The sequence below is a fragment of the Syngnathus typhle genome, unplaced genomic scaffold (genome assembly GCF_033458585.1).
Source record: "Syngnathus typhle isolate RoL2023-S1 ecotype Sweden unplaced genomic scaffold, RoL_Styp_1.0 HiC_scaffold_58, whole genome shotgun sequence".
Lineage (NCBI taxonomy): Eukaryota > Metazoa > Chordata > Actinopteri > Syngnathiformes > Syngnathidae > Syngnathus > Syngnathus typhle.
Window position 1 is genome coordinate 136,877 of NW_026871964.1, and position 23,124 is coordinate 160,000.

At 42.4% G+C, this 23,124-nt stretch overlaps 1 protein-coding gene across 3 annotated transcripts in view; it reads left to right on the forward strand.

Moving 5' to 3' along the window:
• The first annotated feature begins 21,891 nt into the window (after positions 1-21,891).
• Positions 21,892-23,124, forward strand: part of LOC133148320 (uncharacterized) — a 4,232-nt gene continuing 2,999 nt past the window's right edge. Inside the window, exons 1-2 of one of the 3 annotated variants that reach the window (XM_061271418.1) lie at positions 21,892-22,230; positions 22,866-22,963. In XM_061271418.1, coding sequence (XP_061127402.1) covers positions 22,870-22,963 — 94 coding nt within the window. In that variant the 5' untranslated portion in view covers positions 21,892-22,230; positions 22,866-22,869. The remainder of the gene's footprint in view (positions 22,231-22,865; positions 22,964-23,124) is intronic. The other 2 variants (XM_061271417.1, XM_061271415.1) reach the window with 2 other exon arrangements.

Below are 23,124 nucleotides of genomic sequence, written 5' to 3' on the forward strand. Positions count from 1 at the left end.
TTAATGCGCAGTAATAAACTCGGCACTCTAAAGCACCCGAGAGCGTTTTTTTCGATGCCAACCTAACCAGAGTGACGGGAGCGGCACAATTCAGAAAAAGTGCTCAGCTCGCCGAGAAAATGCGATTTAAGCAATAAAATTAAAAATGCTTATTAAACATAAACCAAACGTTGGAGGTGGTCATTTCTTCATGCGCAGTGAATAACTCGGCACTCTAAAGCACCCGAGAGCGTTTTTTTCGATGCCAACCTAACCAGAGTGACGGGAGCGGCACAATTCATAAAAAGCGCTCAGCTCGCCGAGAAAATGCGATTTAAGCAATAAAATTAAAAATGCTTATAAAACATAAACCAAACGTTGGAGGTGGTCATTTCTTCATGCGCAGTGATAAACTCGGCACTCTAAAGCACCCGAGAGCGTTTTTTTCGATGCCAACCTAACCAGAGTGACGGGAGCGGCACAATTCAGAAAAAGTGCTCAGCTCGCCGAGAAAATGCGATTTAAGCAATAAAATTAAAAATGCTTATAAAACATAAACCAAACGTTGGAGGTGGTCATTTCTTCATGCGCAGTGAATAACTCGGCACTCTAAAGCACCCGAGAGCGTTTTTTTCGATGCCAACCTAACCAGAGTGACGGGAGCGGCACAATTCAGAAAAAGTGCTCAGCTCGCCGAGAAAATGCGATTTAAGCAATAAAATTAAAAATGCTTATAAAACATAAACCAAACGTTGGAGGTGGTCATTTCTTAATGCGCAGTAATAAACTCGGCACTTAAAGCACCCGAGAGCGTTTTTTTCGATGCCAACCTGACCAGAGTGACGGGAGCGGCACAATTCAGAAAAAGTGCTCAGCTCGCCGAGAAAATGCGATTTAAGCAATAAAATTAAAAATGCTTATAAAACATAAACCAAACGTTGGAAGTGGTCATTTCTTCATGCGCAGTAATAAACTCGGCACTCTAAAGCACCCGAGAGCGTTTTTTTCGATGCCAACCTAACCAGAGTGACGGGAGCGGCACAATTCAGAAAAAGTGCTCAGCTCGCCGAGAAAATGCGATTTAAGCAATAAAATTAAAAATGCTTATTAAACATAAACCAAACGTTGGAGGTGGTCATTTCTTCATGCGCAGTGAATAACTCGGCACTCTAAAGCACCCGAGAGCGTTTTTTTCGATGCCAACCTAACCAGAGTGACGGGAGCGGCACAATTCAGAAAAAGCGCTCAGCTCGCCGAGAAAATGCGATTTAAGCAATAAAATTAAAAATGCTTATAAAACATAAACCAAACGTTGGAGGTGGTCATTTCTTCATGCGCAGTGATAAACTCGGCACTCTAAAGCACCCGAGAGCGTTTTTTTCGATGCCAACCTAACCAGAGTGACGGGAGCGGCACAATTCAGAAAAAGTGCTCAGCTCGCCGAGAAAATGCGATTTAAGCAATAAAATTAAAAATGCTTATAATACATAAACCAAACGTTGGAGGTGGTCATTTCTTCATGCGCAGTGAATAACTCGGCACTCTAAAGCACCCGAGAGCGTTTTTTTCGATGCCAACCTAACCAGAGTGACGGGAGCGGCACAATTCAGAAAAAGTGCTCAGCTCGCCGAGAAAATGCGATTTAAGCAATAAAATTAAAAATGCTTATAAAACATAAACCAAACGTTGGAGGTGGTCATTTCTTAATGCGCAGTAATAAACTCGGCACTCTAAAGCACCCGAGAGCGTTTTTTTCGATGCCAACCTAACCAGAGTGACGGAGCGGCACAATTCAGAAAAAGTGCTCAGCTCGCCGAGAAAATGCGATTTAAGCAATAAAATTAAAAATGCTTATAAAACATAAACCAAACGTTGGAAGTGGTCATTTCTTCATGCGCAGTGAATAACTCGGCACTCTAAAGCACCCGAGAGCGTTTTTTTCGATGCCAACCTAACCAGAGTGACGGGAGAGGCACAATTCAGAAAAAGCGCTCAGCTCGCTGAGAAAATGCGATTTAAGCAATAAAATTAAAAATGCTTATAAAACATAAACCAAACGTTGGAGGTGGTCATTTCTTCATGCGCAGTGATAAACTCGGCACTCTAAAGCACCCGAGAGCGTTTTTGTCGATGCCAACCTAACCAGAGTGACGGGAGCGGCACAATTCAGAAAAAGTGCTCAGCTCGCCGAGAAAATGCGATTTAAGCAATAAAATTAAAAATGCTTATAAAACATAAACCAAACGTTGGAGGTGGTCATTTCTTCATGCGCAGTGATAAACTCGGCACTCTAAAGCACCCGAGAGCGTTTTTTTCGATGCCAACCTAACCAGAGTGACGGGAGCGGCACAATTCAGAAAAAGCGCTCAGCTCGCCGAGAAAATGCGATTTAAGCAATAAAATTAAAAATGCTTATAAAACATAAACCAAACGTTGGAGGTGGTCATTTCTTCATGCGCAGTGATAAACTCGGCACTCTAAAGCACCCGAGAGCGTTTTTTTCGATGCCAACCTAACCAGAGTGACGGGAGCGGCACAATTCAGAAAAAGTGCTCAGCTCACCGAGAAAATGCGATTCAAGCAATAAAATTAAAAATGCTTATTAAACATAAACCAAACGTTGGAGGTCGTCATTTCTTCATGCGCAGTGAATAACTCGGCACTCTAAAGCACCCGAGAGCGTTTTTTTCGATGCCAACCTAACCAGAGTGACGGGAGCGGCACAATTCAGAAAAAGTGCTCAGCTCGCCGAGAAAATGCGATTTAAGCAATAAAATAAAAAATGCTTATAAAACATAAACCAAACGTTGGAGGTGGTCATTTCTAAATGCGCAGTAATAAACTCGGCACTCTAAAGCACCCGACAGCGTTTTTTTCGATGCCAACCTAACCAGAGTGACGGGAGCGGCACAATTCAGAAAAAGTGCTCAGCTCGCCGAGAAAATGCGATTTAAGCAATAAAATTAAAAATGCTTATTAAACATAAACCAAACGTTGGAGGTGGTCATTTCTTCATGCGCAGTGAATAACTCGGCACTCTAAAGCACCCGAGAGCGTTTTTTTCGATGCCAACCTAACCAGAGTGACGGGAGCGGCACAATTCAGAAAAAGCGCTCAGCTCGCCGAGAAAATGCGATTTAAGCAATAAAATTAAAAATGCTTATTAAACATAAACCAAACGTTGGAGGTGGTCATTTCTTCATGCGCAGTGAATAACTCGGCACTCTAAAGCACCCGAGAGCGTTTTTTTCGATGCCAACCTAACCAGAGTGACGGGAGCGGCACAATTCAGAAAAAGCGCTCAGCTCGCCGAGAAAATGCGATTTAAGCAATAAAATTAAAAATGCTTATAAAACATAAACCAAACGTTGGAGGTGGTCATTTCTTATGCGCAGTGATAAACTCGGCACTCTAAAGCACCCGAGAGCGTTTTTTTCGATGCCAACCTAACCAGAGTGACGGGAGCGGCACAATTCAGAAAAAGTGCTCAGCTCGCCGAGAAAATGCGATTTAAGCAATAAAATTAAAAATGCTTATAAAACATAAACCAAACGTTGGAGGTGGTCATTTCTTAATGCGCAGTAATAAACTCGGCACTCTAAAGCACCCGAGAGCGTTTTTTTCGATGCCAAACTAACCAGAGTGACGGGAGCGGCACAATTCAGAAAAAGCGCTCAGCTCGCCGAGAAAATGCGATTTAAGCAATAAAATCAAAAATGCTTATAAAACATAAACCAAACGTTGGAGGTGGTCATTTCTTATGCGCAGTGATAAACTCGGCACTCTAAAGCACCCGAGAGCGTTTTTTTCGATGCCAACCTAACCAGAGTGACGGGAGCGGCACAATTCAGAAAAAGTGCTCAGCTCGCCGAGAAAATGCGATTTAAGCAATAAAATTAAAAATGCTTATAAAACATAAACCAAACGTTGGAGGTGGTCATTTCTTAATGCGCAGTAATAAACTCGGCACTCTAAAGCACCCGAGAGCGTTTTTTTCGATGCCAACCTAACCAGAGTGACGGGAGAGGCACAATTCAGAAAAAGCGCTCAGCTCGCCGAGAAAATGCGATTTAAGCAATAAAATTAAAAATGCTTATAAAACATAAACCAAACGTTGGAGGTGGTCATTTCTTCATGCGCAGTGATAAACTCGGCACTCTAAAGCACCCGAGAGCGTTTTTTTCGATGCCAACCTAACCAGAGTGACGGGAGCGGCACAATTCAGAAAAAGTGCTCAGCTCGCCGAGAAAATGCGATTTAAGCAATAAAATTAAAAATGCTTATAAAACATAAACCAAACGTTGGAGGTGGTCATTTCTTCATGCGCAGTGATAAACTCGGCACTCTAAAGCACCCGAGAGCGTTTTTTTCGATGCCAACCTAACCAGAGTGACGGGAGCGGCACAATTCAGAAAAAGCGCTCAGCTCGCCGAGAAAATGCGATTTAAGCAATAAAATTAAAAATGCTTATAAAACATAAACCAAACGTTGGAGGTGGTCATTTCTTCATGCGCAGTGATAAACTCGGCACTCTAAAGCATCCGAGAGCGTTTTTTTCGATGCCAACCTAACCAGAGTGACGGGAGCGGCACAATTCAGAAAAAGTGCTCAGCTCGCCGAGAAAATGCGATTCAAGCAATAAAATTAAAAATGCTTATTAAACATAAACCAAACGTTGGAGGTGGTCATTTCTTCATGCGCAGTGAATAACTCGGCACTCTAAAGCACCCGATAGCGTTTTTTTCGATGCCAACCTAACCAGAGTGACGGGAGCGGCACAATTCAGAAAAAGTGCTCAGCTCGCCGAGAAAATGCGATTTAAGCAATAAAATTAAAAATGCTTATAAAACATAAACCAAACGTTGGAGGTGGTCATTTCTTAATGCGCAGTAATAAACTCGGCACTCTAAAGCACCCGAGAGCGTTTTTTTCGATGCCAACCTAACCAGAGTGACGGGAGCGGCACAATTCAGAAAAAGCGCTCAGCTCGCCGAGAAAATGCGATTTAAGCAATAAAATTAAAAATGCTTATAAAACATAAACCAAACGTTGGAGGTGGTCATTTCTTAATGCGCAGTAATAAACTCGGCACTCTAAAGCACCCGAGAGCGTTTTTTTCGATGCCAACCTAACCAGAGTGACGGGAGCGGCACAATTCAGAAAAAGTGCTCAGCTCGCCGAGAAAATGCGATTTAAGCAATAAAATTAAAAATGCTTATAAAACATAAACCAAACGTTGGAGGTGCATTTCTTAATGCGCAGTAATAAACTCGGCACTCTAAAGCACCCGAGAGCGTTTTTTTCGATGCCAACCTAACCAGAGTGACGGGAGCGGCACAATTCAGAAAAAGCGCTCAGCTCGCCGAGAAAATGCGATTTAAGCAATAAAATTAAAAATGCTTATAAAACATAAACCAAACGTTGGAGGTGGTCATTTCCTAATGCGCAGTAATAAACTCGGCACTCTAAAGCACCCGAGAGCGTTTTTTTCGATGCCAACCTAACCAGAGTGACGGGAGCGGCACAATTCAGAAAAAGTGCTCAGCTCGCCGAGAAAATGCGATTTAAGCAATAAAATTAAAAATGCTTATTAAACATAAACCAAACGTTGGAGGTGGTCATTTCTTCATGCGCAGTGAATAACTCGGCACTCTAAAGCACCCGAGAGCGTTTTTTTCGATGCCAACCTAACCAGAGTGACGGGAGCGGCACAATTCAGAAAAAGCGCTCAGCTCGCCGAGAAAATGCGATTTAAGCAATAAAATTAAAAATGCTTATTAAACATAAACCAAACATTGGAGGTGGTCATTTCTTCATGCGCAGTGAATAACTCGGCACTCTAAAGCACCCGAGAGCAATTTTTTCGATGCCAACCTAACCAGAGTGACGGGAGCGGCACAATTCAGAAAAAGCGCTCAGCTCGCCGAGAAAATGCGATTTAAGCAATAAAATTAAAAATGCTTATAAAACATAAACCAAACGTTGGAGGTGGTCATTTCTTCATGCGCAGTGATAAACTCGGCACTCTAAAGCACCCGAGAGCGTTTTTTTCGATGCCAACCTAACCAGAGTGACGGGAGCGGCACAATTCAGAAAAAGTGCTCAGCTCGCCGAGAAAATGCGATTTAAGCAATAAAATTAAAAATGCTTATAAAACATAAACCAAACGTTGGAGGTGGTCATTTCTTCATGCGCAGTGAATAACTCGGCACTCTAAAGCACCCGAGAGCGTTTTTTTCGATGCCAACCTAACCAGAGTGACGGGAGCGGCACAATTCAGAAAAAGTGCTCAGCTCGCCGAGAAAATGCGATTTAAGCAATAAAATTAAAAATGCTTATAAAACATAAACCAAACGTTGGAGGTGGTCATTTCTTAATGCGCAGTAATAAACTCGGCACTCTAAAGCACCCGAGAGCGTTTTTTTCGATGCCAACCTAACCAGAGTGACGGGAGCGGCACAATTCAGAAAAAGTGCTCAGCTCGCCGAAAAAATGCGACTTAAGCAATAAAATTAAAAATGCTTATAAAACATAAACCAAACGTTGGAGGTGATCATTTCTTCATGCGCAGTGATAAACTCGGCACTCTAAAGCACCCGAGAGCGTTTTTTTCGATGCCAACCTAACCAGAGTGACGGGAGCGGCACAATTCAGAAAAAGCGCTCAGCTCGCCGAGAAAATGCGATTTAAGCAATAAAATTAAAAATGCTTATAAAACATAAACCAAACGTTGGAGGTGGTCATTTCTTCATGCGCAGTGATAAACTCGGCACTCTAAAGCACCCGAGAGCGTTTTTTTTCGATGCCAACCTAACCAGAGTGACGGGAGCGGCACAATTCAGAAAAAGTGCTCAGCTCGCCGAGAAAATGCGATTCAAGCAATAAAATTAAAAATGCTTATTAAACATAAACCAAACGTTGGAGGTGGTCATTTCTTCATGCGCAGTGAATAACTCGGCACTCTAAAGCACCCGAGAGCGTTTTTTTCGATGCCAACCTAACCAGAGTGACGGGAGCGGCACAATTCAGAAAAAGTGCTCAGCTCGCCGAGAAAATGCGATTTAAGCAATAAAATTAAAAATGCTTATAAAACATAAACCAAACGTTGGAGGTGGTCATTTCTTAATGCGCAGTAATAAACTCGGCACTCTAAAGCACCCGAGAGCGTTTTTTTCGATGCCAACCTAACCAGAGTGACGGGGGCGGCACAATTCAGAAAAAGTGCTCAGCTCGCCGAGAAAATGCGATTTAAGAATTAAAAATGCTTATTAAACATAAACCAAACGTTGGAGGTGGTCATTTCTTCATGCGCAGTGATAAACTCGGCACTCTAAAGCACCCGAGAGCGTTTTTTTCGATGCCAACCTAACCAGAGTGACGGGAGCGGCACAATTCAGAAAAAGTGCTCAGCTCGCCGAGAAAATGCGATTTAAGCAATAAAATTAAAAATGCTTATAAAACATAAACCAAACGTTGGAGGTGGTCATTTCTTAATGCGCAGTAATAAACTCGGCACTCTAAAGCACCCGAGAGCGTTTTTTTCGATGCCAACCTAACCAGAGTGACGGGAGCGGCACAATTCAGAAAAAGTGCTCAGCTCGCCGAGAAAATGCGATTTAAGCAATAAAATTAAAAATGCTTATTAAACATAAACCAAACGTTGGAGGTGGTCATTTCTTCATGCGCAGTGAATAACTCGGCACTCTAAAGCACCCGAGAGCGTTTTTTTCGATGCCAACCTAACCAGAGTGACGGGAGCGGCACAATTCAGAAAAAGCGCTCAGCTCGCCGAGAAAATGCGATTTAAGCAATAAAATTAAAAATGCTTATAAAACATAAACCAAACGTTGGAGGTGGTCATTTCTTCATGCGCAGTGATAAACTCGGCACTCTAAAGCACCCGAGAGCGTTTTTTTCGATGCCAACCTAACCAGAGTGACGGGAGCGGCACAATTCAGAAAAAGTGCTCAGCTCGCCGAGAAAATGCGATTTAAGCAATAAAATTAAAAATGCTTATAAAACATAAACCAAACGTTGGAGGTGGTCATTTCTTCATGCGCAGTGAATAACTCGGCACTCTAAAGCACCCGAGAGCGTTTTTTTCGATGCCAACCTAACCAGAGTGACGGGAGCGGCACAATTCAGAAAAAGTGCTCAGCTCGCCGAGAAAATGCGATTTAAGCAATAAAATTAAAAATGCTTATAAAACATAAACCAAACGTTGGAGGTGGTCATTTCTTCGTGCGCAGTGAATAACTCGGCACTCTAAAGCACCCGAGAGCGTTTTTTTCGATGCCAACCTAACCAGAGTGACGGGAGCGGCACAATTCAGAAAAAGTGCTCAGCTCGCCGAGAAAATGCGATTTAAGCAATAAAATTAAAAATGCTTATAAAACATAAACCAAACGTTGGAGGTGGTCATTTCTTAATGCGCAGTAATAAACTCGGCACTCTAAAGCACCCGAGAGCGTTTTTTTCGATGCCAACCTAACCAGAGTGACGGGAGCGGCACAATTCAGAAAAAGTGCTCAGCTCGCCGAGAAAATGCGATTTAAGCAATAAAATTAAAAATGCTTATTAAACATAAACCAAACGTTGGAGGTGGTCATTTCTTCATGCGCAGTGAATAACTCGGCACTCTAAAGCACCCGAGAGCGTTTTTTTCGATGCCAACCTAACCAGAGTGACGGGAGCGGCACAATTCAGAAAAAGCGCTCAGCTCGCCGAGAAAATGCGATTTAAGCAATAAAATTAAAAATGCTTATAAAACATAAACCAAACGTTGGAGGTGGTCATTTCTTCATGCGCAGTGAATAACTCGGCACTCTAAAGCACCCGAGAGCGTTTTTTTCGATGCCAACCTAACCAGAGTGACGGGAGCGGCACAATTCAGAAAAAGTGCTCAGCTCGCCGAGAAAATGCGATTTAAGCAATAAAATTAAAAATGCTTATAAAACATAAACCAAACGTTGGAGGTGGTCATTTCTTAATGCGCAGTAATAAACTCGGCACTCTAAAGCACCCGAGAGCGTTTTTTTCGATGCCAACCTAACCAGAGTGACGGGAGCGGCACAATTCAGAAAAAGTGCTCAGCTCGCCGAGAAAATGCGATTTAAGCAATAAAACTAAAAATGCTTATAAAACATAAACCAAACGTTGGAGGTGGTCATTTCTTCATGCGCAGTGAATAACTCGGCACTCTAAAGCACCCGAGAGCGTTTTTTTCGATGCCAACCTAACCAGAGTGACGGGAGCGGCACAATTAAGAAAAAGCGCTCAGCTCGCCGAGAAAATGCGATTTAAGCAATAAATTTAAAAATGCTTATAAAACATAAACCAAACGTTGGAGGTGGTCATTTCTTCGTGCGCAGTGAATAACTCGGCACTCTAAAGCACCCGAGAGCCTTTTTTTCGATGCCAACCTAACCAGAGTGACGGGAGCGGCACAATTCAGAAAAAGTGCTCAGCTCGCCGAGAAAATGCGATTTAAGCAATAAAATTAAAAATGCTTATAAAACATAAACCAAACGTTGGAGGTGGTCATTTCTTAATGCGCTGTAATAAACTCGGCACTCTAAAGCACCCGAGAGCGTTTTTTTCGATGCCAACCTAACCAGAGTGACGGGAGCGGCACAATTCAGAAAAAGTGCTCAGCTCGCCGAGAAAATGCGATTTAAGCAATAAAATTAAAAATGCTTATTAAACATAAACCAAACGTTGGAGGTGGTCATTTCTTCATGCGCAGTGAATAACTCGGCACTCTAAAGCACCCGAGAGCGTTTTTTTCGATGCCAACCTAACCAGAGTGACGGGAGCGGCACAATTCAGAAAATGCGCTCAGCTCGCCGAGAAAATGCGATTTAAGCAATAAAATTAAAAATGCTTATAAAACATAAACCAAACGTTGGAGGTGGTCATTTCTTCATGCGCAGTGAATAACTCGGCACTCTAAAGCACCCGAGAGCGTTTTTTTCGATGCCAACCTAACCAGAGTGACGGGAGCGGCACAATTCAGAAAAAGCGCTCAGCTCGCCGAGAAAATGCGATTTAAGCAATAAAATTAAAAATGCTTATAAAACATAAACCAAACGTTGGAGGTGGTCATTTCTTCATGCGCAGTGATAAACTCGGCACTCTAAAGCACCCGAGAGCGTTTTTTTCGATGCCAACCTAACCAGAGTGACGGGAGCGGCACAATTCAGAAAAAGTGCTCAGCTCGCCGAGAAAATGCGATTTAAGCAATAAAATTAAAAATGCTTATAAAACATAAACCAAACGTTGGAGGTGGTCATTTCTTCATGCGCAGTGATAAACTCGGCACTCTAAAGCACCCGAGAGCGTTTTTTTCGATGCCAACCTAACCAGAGTGACGGGAGCGGCACAATTCAGAAAAAGTGCTCAGCTCGCCGAGAAAATGCGATTTAAGCAATAAAATTAAAAATGCTTATAAAACATAAACCAAACGTTGGAGGTGGTCATTTCTTCATGCGCAGTGAATAACTCGGCACTCTAAAGCACCCGAGAGCGTTTTTTTCGATGCCAACCTAACCAGAGTGACGGGAGCGGCACAATTCAGAAAAAGTGCTCAGCTCGCCGAGAAAATGCGATTTAAGCAATAAAATTAAAAATGCTTATAAAACATAAACCAAACGTTGGAGGTGGTCATTTCTTAATGCGCAGTAATAAACTCGGCACTCTAAAGCACCCGAGAGCGTTTTTTTCGATGCCAACCTAACCAGAGTGACGGGAGCGGCACAATTCAGAAAAAGTGCTCAGCTCGCCGAAAAAATGCGACTTAAGCAATAAAATTAAAAATGCTTATAAAACATAAACCAAACGTTGGAGGTGATCATTTCTTCATGCGCAGTGATAAACTCGGCACTCTAAAGCACCCGAGAGCGTTTTTTTCGATGCCAACCTAACCAGAGTGACGGGAGCGGCACAATTCAGAAAAAGCGCTCAGCTCGCCGAGAAAATGCGATTTAAGCAATAAAATTAAAAATGCTTATAAAACATAAACCAAACGTTGGAGGTGGTCATTTCTTCATGCGCAGTGATAAACTCGGCACTCTAAAGCACCCGAGAGCGTTTTTTTTCGATGCCAACCTAACCAGAGTGACGGGAGCGGCACAATTCAGAAAAAGTGCTCAGCTCGCCGAGAAAATGCGATTCAAGCAATAAAATTAAAAATGCTTATTAAACATAAACCAAACGTTGGAGGTGGTCATTTCTTCATGCGCAGTGAATAACTCGGCACTCTAAAGCACCCGAGAGCGTTTTTTTCGATGCCAACCTAACCAGAGTGACGGGAGCGGCACAATTCAGAAAAAGTGCTCAGCTCGCCGAGAAAATGCGATTTAAGCAATAAAATTAAAAATGCTTATAAAACATAAACCAAACGTTGGAGGTGGTCATTTCTTAATGCGCAGTAATAAACTCGGCACTCTAAAGCACCCGAGAGCGTTTTTTTCGATGCCAACCTAACCAGAGTGACGGGGGCGGCACAATTCAGAAAAAGTGCTCAGCTCGCCGAGAAAATGCGATTTAAGAATTAAAAATGCTTATTAAACATAAACCAAACGTTGGAGGTGGTCATTTCTTCATGCGCAGTGATAAACTCGGCACTCTAAAGCACCCGAGAGCGTTTTTTTCGATGCCAACCTAACCAGAGTGACGGGAGCGGCACAATTCAGAAAAAGTGCTCAGCTCGCCGAGAAAATGCGATTTAAGCAATAAAATTAAAAATGCTTATAAAACATAAACCAAACGTTGGAGGTGGTCATTTCTTAATGCGCAGTAATAAACTCGGCACTCTAAAGCACCCGAGAGCGTTTTTTTCGATGCCAACCTAACCAGAGTGACGGGAGCGGCACAATTCAGAAAAAGTGCTCAGCTCGCCGAGAAAATGCGATTTAAGCAATAAAATTAAAAATGCTTATTAAACATAAACCAAACGTTGGAGGTGGTCATTTCTTTATGCGCAGTGAATAACTCGGCACTCTAAAGCACCCGAGAGCGTTTTTTTCGATGCCAACCTAACCAGAGTGACGGGAGCGGCACAATTCAGAAAAAGCGCTCAGCTCGCCGAGAAAATGCGATTTAAGCAATAAAATTAAAAATGCTTATAAAACATAAACCAAACGTTGGAGGTGGTCATTTCTTCATGCGCAGTGATAAACTCGGCACTCTAAAGCACCCGAGAGCGTTTTTTTCGATGCCAACCTAACCAGAGTGACGGGAGCGGCACAATTCAGAAAAAGTGCTCAGCTCGCCGAGAAAATGCGATTTAAGCAATAAAATTAAAAATGCTTATAAAACATAAACCAAACGTTGGAGGTGGTCATTTCTTCATGCGCAGTGAATAACTCGGCACTCTAAAGCACCCGAGAGCGTTTTTTTCGATGCCAACCTAACCAGAGTGACGGGAGCGGCACAATTCAGAAAAAGTGCTCAGCTCGCCGAGAAAATGCGATTTAAGCAATAAAATTAAAAATGCTTATAAAACATAAACCAAACGTTGGAGGTGGTCATTTCTTCGTGCGCAGTGAATAACTCGGCACTCTAAAGCACCCGAGAGCGTTTTTTTCGATGCCAACCTAACCAGAGTGACGGGAGCGGCACAATTCAGAAAAAGTGCTCAGCTCGCCGAGAAAATGCGATTTAAGCAATAAAATTAAAAATGCTTATAAAACATAAACCAAACGTTGGAGGTGGTCATTTCTTAATGCGCAGTAATAAACTCGGCACTCTAAAGCACCCGAGAGCGTTTTTTTCGATGCCAACCTAACCAGAGTGACGGGAGCGGCACAATTCAGAAAAAGTGCTCAGCTCGCCGAGAAAATGCGATTTAAGCAATAAAATTAAAAATGCTTATTAAACATAAACCAAACGTTGGAGGTGGTCATTTCTTCATGCGCAGTGAATAACTCGGCACTCTAAAGCACCCGAGAGCGTTTTTTTCGATGCCAACCTAACCAGAGTGACGGGAGCGGCACAATTCAGAAAAAGCGCTCAGCTCGCCGAGAAAATGCGATTTAAGCAATAAAATTAAAAATGCTTATAAAACATAAACCAAACGTTGGAGGTGGTCATTTCTTCATGCGCAGTGAATAACTCGGCACTCTAAAGCACCCGAGAGCGTTTTTTTCGATGCCAACCTAACCAGAGTGACGGGAGCGGCACAATTCAGAAAAAGTGCTCAGCTCGCCGAGAAAATGCGATTTAAGCAATAAAATTAAAAATGCTTATAAAACATAAACCAAACGTTGGAGGTGGTCATTTCTTAATGCGCAGTAATAAACTCGGCACTCTAAAGCACCCGAGAGCGTTTTTTTCGATGCCAACCTAACCAGAGTGACGGGAGCGGCACAATTCAGAAAAAGTGCTCAGCTCGCCGAGAAAATGCGATTTAAGCAATAAAACTAAAAATGCTTATAAAACATAAACCAAACGTTGGAGGTGGTCATTTCTTCATGCGCAGTGAATAACTCGGCACTCTAAAGCACCCGAGAGCGTTTTTTTCGATGCCAACCTAACCAGAGTGACGGGAGCGGCACAATTAAGAAAAAGCGCTCAGCTCGCCGAGAAAATGCGATTTAAGCAATAAATTTAAAAATGCTTATAAAACATAAACCAAACGTTGGAGGTGGTCATTTCTTCGTGCGCAGTGAATAACTCGGCACTCTAAAGCACCCGAGAGCCTTTTTTTCGATGCCAACCTAACCAGAGTGACGGGAGCGGCACAATTCAGAAAAAGTGCTCAGCTCGCCGAGAAAATGCGATTTAAGCAATAAAATTAAAAATGCTTATAAAACATAAACCAAACGTTGGAGGTGGTCATTTCTTAATGCGCTGTAATAAACTCGGCACTCTAAAGCACCCGAGAGCGTTTTTTTCGATGCCAACCTAACCAGAGTGACGGGAGCGGCACAATTCAGAAAAAGTGCTCAGCTCGCCGAGAAAATGCGATTTAAGCAATAAAATTAAAAATGCTTATTAAACATAAACCAAACGTTGGAGGTGGTCATTTCTTCATGCGCAGTGAATAACTCGGCACTCTAAAGCACCCGAGAGCGTTTTTTTCGATGCCAACCTAACCAGAGTGACGGGAGCGGCACAATTCAGAAAATGCGCTCAGCTCGCCGAGAAAATGCGATTTAAGCAATAAAATTAAAAATGCTTATAAAACATAAACCAAACGTTGGAGGTGGTCATTTCTTCATGCGCAGTGAATAACTCGGCACTCTAAAGCACCCGAGAGCGTTTTTTTCGATGCCAACCTAACCAGAGTGACGGGAGCGGCACAATTCATAAAAAGCGCTCAGCTCGCCGAGAAAATGCGATTTAAGCAATAAAATTAAAAATGCTTATAAAACATAAACCAAACGTTGGAGGTGGTCATTTCTTCATGCGCAGTGATAAACTCGGCACTCTAAAGCACCCGAGAGCGTTTTTTTCGATGCCAACCTAACCAGAGTGACGGGAGCGGCACAATTCAGAAAAAGTGCTCAGCTCGCCGAGAAAATGCGATTTAAGCAATAAAATTAAAAATGCTTATAAAACATAAACCAAACGTTGGAGGTGGTCATTTCTTCATGCGCAGTGAATAACTCGGCACTCTAAAGCACCCGAGAGCGTTTTTTTCGATGCCAACCTAACCAGAGTGACGGGAGCGGCACAATTCAGAAAAAGTGCTCAGCTCGCCGAGAAAATGCGATTTAAGCAATAAAATTAAAAATGCTTATAAAACATAAACCAAACGTTGGAGGTGGTCATTTCTTAATGCGCAGTAATAAACTCGGCACTTAAAGCACCCGAGAGCGTTTTTTTCGATGCCAACCTGACCAGAGTGACGGGAGCGGCACAATTCAGAAAAAGTGCTCAGCTCGCCGAGAAAATGCGATTTAAGCAATAAAATTAAAAATGCTTATAAAACATAAACCAAACGTTGGAGGTGGTCATTTCTTAATGCGCAGTAATAAACTCGGCACTCTAAAGCACCCGAGAGCGTTTTTTTCGATGCCAACCTAACCAGAGTGACGGAGCGGCACAATTCAGAAAAAGTGCTCAGCTCGCCGAGAAAATGCGATTTAAGCAATAAAATTAAAAATGCTTATAAAACATAAACCAAACGTTGGAAGTGGTCATTTCTTCATGCGCAGTGAATAACTCGGCACTCTAAAGCACCCGAGAGCGTTTTTTTCGATGCCAACCTAACCAGAGTGACGGGAGAGGCACAATTCAGAAAAAGCGCTCAGCTCGCTGAGAAAATGCGATTTAAGCAATAAAATTAAAAATGCTTATAAAACATAAACCAAACGTTGGAGGTGGTCATTTCTTCATGCGCAGTGATAAACTCGGCACTCTAAAGCACCCGAGAGCGTTTTTGTCGATGCCAACCTAACCAGAGTGACGGGAGCGGCACAATTCAGAAAAAGTGCTCAGCTCGCCGAGAAAATGCGATTTAAGCAATAAAATTAAAAATGCTTATAAAACATAAACCAAACGTTGGAGGTGGTCATTTCTTCATGCGCAGTGATAAACTCGGCACTCTAAAGCACCCGAGAGCGTTTTTTTCGATGCCAACCTAACCAGAGTGACGGGAGCGGCACAATTCAGAAAAAGCGCTCAGCTCGCCGAGAAAATGCGATTTAAGCAATAAAATTAAAAATGCTTATAAAACATAAACCAAACGTTGGAGGTGGTCATTTCTTCATGCGCAGTGATAAACTCGGCACTCTAAAGCACCCGAGAGCGTTTTTTTCGATGCCAACCTAACCAGAGTGACGGGAGCGGCACAATTCAGAAAAACTGCTCAGCTCGCCGAGAAAATGCGATTCAAGCAATAAAATTAAAAATGCTTATTAAACATAAACCAAACGTTGGAGGTCGTCATTTCTTCATGCGCAGTGAATAACTCGGCACTCTAAAGCACCCGAGAGCGTTTTTTTCGATGCCAACCTAACCAGAGTGACGGGAGCGGCACAATTCAGAAAAAGTGCTCAGCTCGCCGAGAAAATGCGATTTAAGCAATAAAATTAAAAATGCTTATAAAACATAAACCAAACGTTGGAGGTGGTCATTTCTTAATGCGCAGTAATAAACTCGGCACTCTAAAGCACCCGAGAGCGTTTTTTTCGATGCCAACCTAACCAGAGTGACGGGAGCGGCACAATTCAGAAAAAGTGCTCAGCTCGCCGAGAAAATGCGATTTAAGCAATAAAATTAAAAATGCTTATTAAACATAAACCAAACGTTGGAGGTGGTCATTTCTTCATGCGCAGTGAATAACTCGGCACTCTAAAGCACCCGATAGCGTTTTTTTCGATGCCAACCTAACCAGAGTGACGGGAGCGGCACAATTCAGAAAAAGTGCTCAACTCGCCGAGAAAATGCGATTTAAGCAATAAAATTAAAAATGCTTATAAAACATAAACCAAACGTTGGAGGTGGTCATTTCTTAATGCGCAGTAATAAACTCGGCACTCTAAAGCACCCGAGAGCGTTTTTTTCGATGCCAACCTAACCAGAGTGACGGGAGCGGCACAATTCAGAAAAAGTGCTCAGCTCGCCGAGAAAATGCGATTTAAGCAAAAAAATTAAAAATGCTTATAAAACATAAACCAAACGTTGGAGGTGGTCATTTCTTAATGCGCAGTAATAAACTCGGCACTCTAAAGCACCCGAGAGCGTTTTTTTCGATGCCAACCTAACCAGAGTGACGGGAGCGGCACAATTCAGAAAAAGCGCTCAGCTCGCCGAGAAAATGCGATTTAAGCAATAAAATTAAAAATGCTTATAAAACATAAACCAAACGTTGGAGGTGGTCATTTCTTCATGCGCAGTGATAAACTCGGCACTCTAAAGCACCCGAGAGCGTTTTTTTCGATGCCAACCTAACCAGAGTGACGGGAGCGGCACAATTCAGAAAAAGTGCTCAGCTCGCCGAGAAAATGCGATTTAAGCAATAAAATTAAAAATGCTTATAAAACATAAACCAAACGTTGGAGGTGGTCATTTCTTCATGCGCAGTGATAAACTCGGCACTCTAAAGCACCCGAGAGCGTTTTTTTCGATGCCAACCTAACCAGAGTGACGGGAGCGGCACAATTCAGAAAAAGTGCTCAGCTCGCCGAGAAAATGCGATTTAAGCAATAAAATTAAAAATGCTTATAAAACATAAACCAAACGTTGGAGGTGGTCATTTCTTAATGCGCAGTAATAAACTCGGCACTCTAAAGCACCCGAGAGCGTTTTTTTCGATGCCAACCTAACCAGAGTGACGGGAGCGGCACAATTCAGAAAAAGCGCTCAGCTCGCCGAGAAAATGCGATTTAAGCAATAAAATTAAAAATGCTTATAAAACATAAACCAAACGTTGGAGGTGGTCATTTCTTCGTGCGCAGTGAATAACTCGGCACTCTAAAGCACCCGAGAGCGTTTTTTTCGATGCCAACCTAACCAGAGTGACGGGAGCGGCACAATTCAGAAAAAGCGCTCAGCTCGCCGAGAAAATGCGATTTAAGCAATAAAATAAAAAATGCTTATAAAACATAAACCAAACGTTGGAGGTGGTCATTTCTAAATGCGCAGTAATAAACTCGGCACTCTAAAGCACCCGACAGCGTTTTTTTCGATGCCAACCTAACCAGAGTGACGGGAGCGGCACAATTCAGAAAAAGTGCTCAGCTCGCCGAGAAAATGCGATTTAAGCAATAAAATTAAAAATGCTTATTAAACATAAACCAAACGTTGGAGGTGGTCATTTCTTCATGCGCAGTGAATAACTCGGCACTCTAAAGCACCCGAGAGCGTTTTTTTCGATGCCAACCTAACCAGAGTGACGGGAGCGGCACAATTCAGAAAAAGCGCTCAGCTCGCCGAGAAAATGCGATTTAAGCAATAAAATTAAAAATGCTTATTAAACATAAACCAAACGTTGGAGGTGGTCATTTCTTCATGCGCAGTGAATAACTCGGCACTCTAAAGCACCCGAGAGCGTTTTTTTCGATGCCAACCTAACCAGAGTGACGGGAGCGGCACAATTCAGAAAAAGCGCTCAGCTCGCCGAGAAAATGCGATTTAAGCAATAAAATTAAAAATGCTTATAAAACATAAACCAAACGTTGGAGGTGGTCATTTCTTATGCGCAGTGATAAACTCGGCACTCTAAAGCACCCGAGAGCGTTTTTTTCGATGCCAACCTAACCAGAGTGACGGGAGCGGCACAATTCAGAAAAAGTGCTCAGCTCGCCGAGAAAATGCGATTTAAGCAATAAAATTAAAAATGCTTATAAAACATAAACCAAACGTTGGAGGTGGTCATTTCCTAATGCGCAGTAATAAACTCGGCACTCTAAAGCACCCGAGAGCGTTTTTTTCGATGCCAACCTAACCAGAGTGACGGGAGCGGCACAATTCAGAAAAAGTGCTCAGCTCGCCGAGAAAATGCGATTTAAGCAATAAAATTAAAAATGCTTATTAAACATAAACCAAACGTTGGAGGTGGTCATTTCTTCATGCGCAGTGAATAACTCGGCACTCTAAAGCACCCGAGAGCGTTTTTTTCGATGCCAACCTAACCAGAGTGACGGGAGCGGCACAATTCAGAAAAAGCGCTCAGCTCGCCGAGAAAATGCGATTTAAGCAATAAAATTAAAAATGCTTATTAAACATAAACCAAACATTGGAGGTGGTCATTTCTTCATGCGCAGTGAATAACTCGGCACTCTAAAGCACCCGAGAGCGTTTTTTTCGATGCCAACCTAACCAGAGTGACGGGAGCGGCACAATTCAGAAAAAGCGCTCAGCTCACCGAGAAAATGCGATTTAAGCAATAAATTTAAAAATGCTTATAAAACATAAACCAAACGTTGGAGGTGGTCATTTCTTCGTGCGCAGTGAATAACTCGGCACTCTAAAGCACCCGAGAGCCTTTTTTTCGATGCCAACCTAACCAGAGTGACGGGAGCGGCACAATTCAGAAAAAGGTCTCAGCTCGCCGAGAAAATGCGATTTAAGCAAAAAAATTAAAAATGCTTATAAAACATAAACCAAACGTTGGAGGTGGTCATTTCTTAATGCGCAGTAATAAACTCGGCACTCTAAAGCACCCGAGAGCGTTTTTTTCGATGCCAACCTAACCAGAGTGACGGGAGCGGCACAATTCAGAAAAAGTGCTCAGCTCGCCGAGAAAATGCGATTTAAGCAATAAAATTAAAAATGCTTATTAAACATAAACCAAACGTTGGAGGTGGTCATTTCTTCATGCGCAGTGAATAACTCGGCACTCTAAAGCACCCGAGAGCGTTTTTTTCGATGCCAACCTAACCAGAGTGACGGGAGCGGCACAATTCAGAAAAAGTGCTCAGCTCGCCGAGAAAATGCGATTTAAGCAATAAAATTAAAAATGCTTATAAAACATAAACCAAACGTTGGAGGTGGTCATTTCTTAATGCGCAGTAATAAACTCGGCACTCTAAAGCACCCGAGAGCGTTTTTTTCGATGCCAACCTAACCAGAGTGACGGGGGCGGCACAATTCAGAAAAAGTGCTCAGCTCGCCGAGAAAATGCGATTTAAGCAATAAAATTAAAAATGCTTATAAAACATAAACCAAACGTTGGAGGTGGTTATTTCTTAATGCGCAGTAATAAACTCGGCACTCTAAAGCACCCGAGAGCGTTTTTTTCGATGCCAACCTAACCAGAGTGACGGGAGCGGCACAATTCAGAAAAAGCGCTCAGCTCGCCGAGAAAATGCGATTTAAGCAATAAAATTAAAAATGCTTATAAAACATAAACCAAACGTTGGAGGTGGTCATTTCTTCGTGCGCAGTGAATAACTCGGCACTCTAAAGCACCCGAGAGCGTTTTTTTCGATGCCAACCTAACCAGAGTGACGGGAGCGGCACAATTCAGAAAAAGTGCTCAGCTCGCCGAGAAAATGCGATTTAAGCAATAAAATTAAAAATGCTTATAAAACATAAACCAAACGTTGGAGGTGGTCATTTCTTAATGCGCAGTAATAAACTCGGCACTCTAAAGCACCCGAGAGCGTTTTTTTCGATGCCAACCTAACCAGAGTGACGGGAGCGGCACAATTCAGAAAAAGTGCTCAGCTCGCCGAGAAAATGCGATTTAAGCAATAAAATTAAAAATGCTTATTAAACATAAACCAAACGTTGGAGGTGGTCATTTCTTCATGCGCAGTGAATAACTCGGCACTCTAAAGCACCCGAGAGCGTTTTTTTCGATGCCAACCTAACCAGAGTGACGGGAGCGGCACAATTCATAAAAAGCGCTCAGCTCGCCGAGAAAATGCGATTTAAGCAATAAAATTAAAAATGCTTATAAAACATAAACCAAACGTTGGAGGTGGTCATTTCTTCATGCGCAGTGATAAACTCGGCACTCTAAAGCACCCGAGAGCGTTTTTTTCGATGCCAACCTAACCAGAGTGACGGGAGCGGCACAATTCAGAAAAAGTGCTCAGCTCGCCGAGAAAATGCGATTTAAGCAATAAAATTAAAAATGCTTATAAAACATAAACCAAACGTTGGAGGTGGTCATTTCTTCATGCGCAGTGAATAACTCGGCACTCTAAAGCACCCGAGAGCGTTTTTTTCGATGCCAACCTAACCAGAGTGACGGGAGCGGCACAATTCAGAAAAAGTGCTCAGCTCGCCGAGAAAATGCGATTTAAGCAATAAAATTAAAAATGCTTATAAAACATAAACCAAACGTTGGAGGTGGTCATTTCTTAATGCGCAGTAATAAACTCGGCACTTAAAGCACCCGAGAGCGTTTTTTTCGATGCCAACCTGACCAGAGTGACGGGAGCGGCACAATTCAGAAAAAGTGCTCAGCTCGCCGAGAAAATGCGATTTAAGCAATAAAATTAAAAATGCTTATAAAACATAAACCAAACGTTGGAAGTGGTCATTTCTTCATGCGCAGTAATAAACTCGGCACTCTAAAGCACCCGAGAGCGTTTTTTTCGATGCCAACCTAACCAGAGTGACGGGAGCGGCACAATTCAGAAAAAGTGCTCAGCTCGCCGAGAAAATGCGATTTAAGCAATAAAATTAAAAATGCTTATTAAACATAAACCAAACGTTGGAGGTGGTCATTTCTTCATGCGCAGTGAATAACTCGGCACTCTAAAGCACCCGAGAGCGTTTTTTTCGATGCCAACCTAACCAGAGTGACGGGAGCGGCACAATTCAGAAAAAGCGCTCAGCTCGCCGAGAAAATGCGATTTAAGCAATAAAATTAAAAATGCTTATAAAACATAAACCAAACGTTGGAGGTGGTCATTTCTTCATGCGCAGTGATAAACTCGGCACTCTAAAGCACCCGAGAGCGTTTTTTTCGATGCCAACCTAACCAGAGTGACGGGAGCGGCACAATTCAGAAAAAGTGCTCAGCTCGCCGAGAAAATGCGATTTAAGCAATAAAATTAAAAATGCTTATAATACATAAACCAAACGTTGGAGGTGGTCATTTCTTCATGCGCAGTGAATAACTCGGCACTCTAAAGCACCCGAGAGCGTTTTTTTCGATGCCAACCTAACCAGAGTGACGGGAGCGGCACAATTCAGAAAAAGTGCTCAGCTCGCCGAGAAAATGCGATTTAAGCAATAAAATTAAAAATGCTTATAAAACATAAACCAAACGTTGGAGGTGGTCATTTCTTAATGCGCAGTAATAAACTCGGCACTCTAAAGCACCCGAGAGCGTTTTTTTCGATGCCAACCTAACCAGAGTGACGGAGCGGCACAATTCAGAAAAAGTGCTCAGCTCGCCGAGAAAATGCGATTTAAGCAATAAAATTAAAAATGCTTATAAAACATAAACCAAACGTTGGAAGTGGTCATTTCTTCATGCGCACACAGCAAAAACTGGAGTGTTGAAATTTCAGGGTTAAACATGTCAGAGTTGATTTCAACTCTCAAAGTGTCATTTTAACACATTCTGATTAAAATGGTGTTCAGTGTTGGAGTTATTTAACAGAGTTATTCCAACCTAAGCAAATCAACTCTGTAGAGATGTAAAGTGCATCTCGGCCGAGTTAACTTGCTTGATAGGCCCCTGGGCTTCAGTCCAGGTAACCCCATGTGTTATGCCCCTGGGCTTTCAGCAGGGTGAACCCGTGCATCAATCAATAGTCTCCTGTGCGTGGCGTGGTCAACCGTCGTTTATTTCGCTGCTGGAATCAGGAATGGATGCGAAGTTGGACTTTTACACGAGAGGTAAGCTACAAAATCAAACTTGTAGGAACAATAACATTGAATTAAACATCTGCTGAGAATATTTATGTAACTTTGCTAAGCATTTTTTGTGGTTGGCACTGGACAGCGAACGTTTGGATTTTTTTTTTAATGCAATGTTAACTTCACCACTAACGTTACCACTTGCTAAAAAATAAACATTAATAAAAAAACGGTTTCCTATGTTATCCTTTGCATTTTACCAAGTCTCACGCGTGCTTGAGAGGTTGTATAAACAAGGCTTCATATTTAACTGTCGAATATAGTTTGGGGCTAACGTTAGCACATGTTAACAAGCTAACTTGAAGTTCATGGCGGGTGCAATGTTTTAATAAATCAGTTTTGCCTCAAATGTAAATGTTAATTACGGTAGCATGTGCTGCAGTCACTACAGCTAGTCGCTGCCACGTTCATCAATGAGAGCGTTTCCACTGGGCCTGCTGTGGCATGTTTTAACAGCCTCCCAGCAGCTGCTGAATGTGTTTAATCTTAGACATGCAGTGAAATTAATAATGAAACAATTTCTTGCATGATACACAACGTTTATGTGAGTGTTAAATAATTATTTCTTGCATGTTAAGTGTTTACTGACATTTGTTTGTTGTTGCATGTCTCAGAAAAATGTTGATCCAGGTTCGGTATTGCCAACAGCAGAAGTATGTGAAGTTGGATGAGGTTGATGGATGTTTTGATTTTGTGCAGTTCCATGACAAAGGTTTGTTTTTGTTTTACTTATGCTTGGTTTGATATAAAGGGCAGAACAACGCCCCTTTCTTTTAAGATTTGGACTGAAAAGAGAATGTATTTTATGCAGGGGATTATCTCTGAATTTGTTTACAGTGGTGGATTAAATTATTGAATGTGAAATGAGGCAAG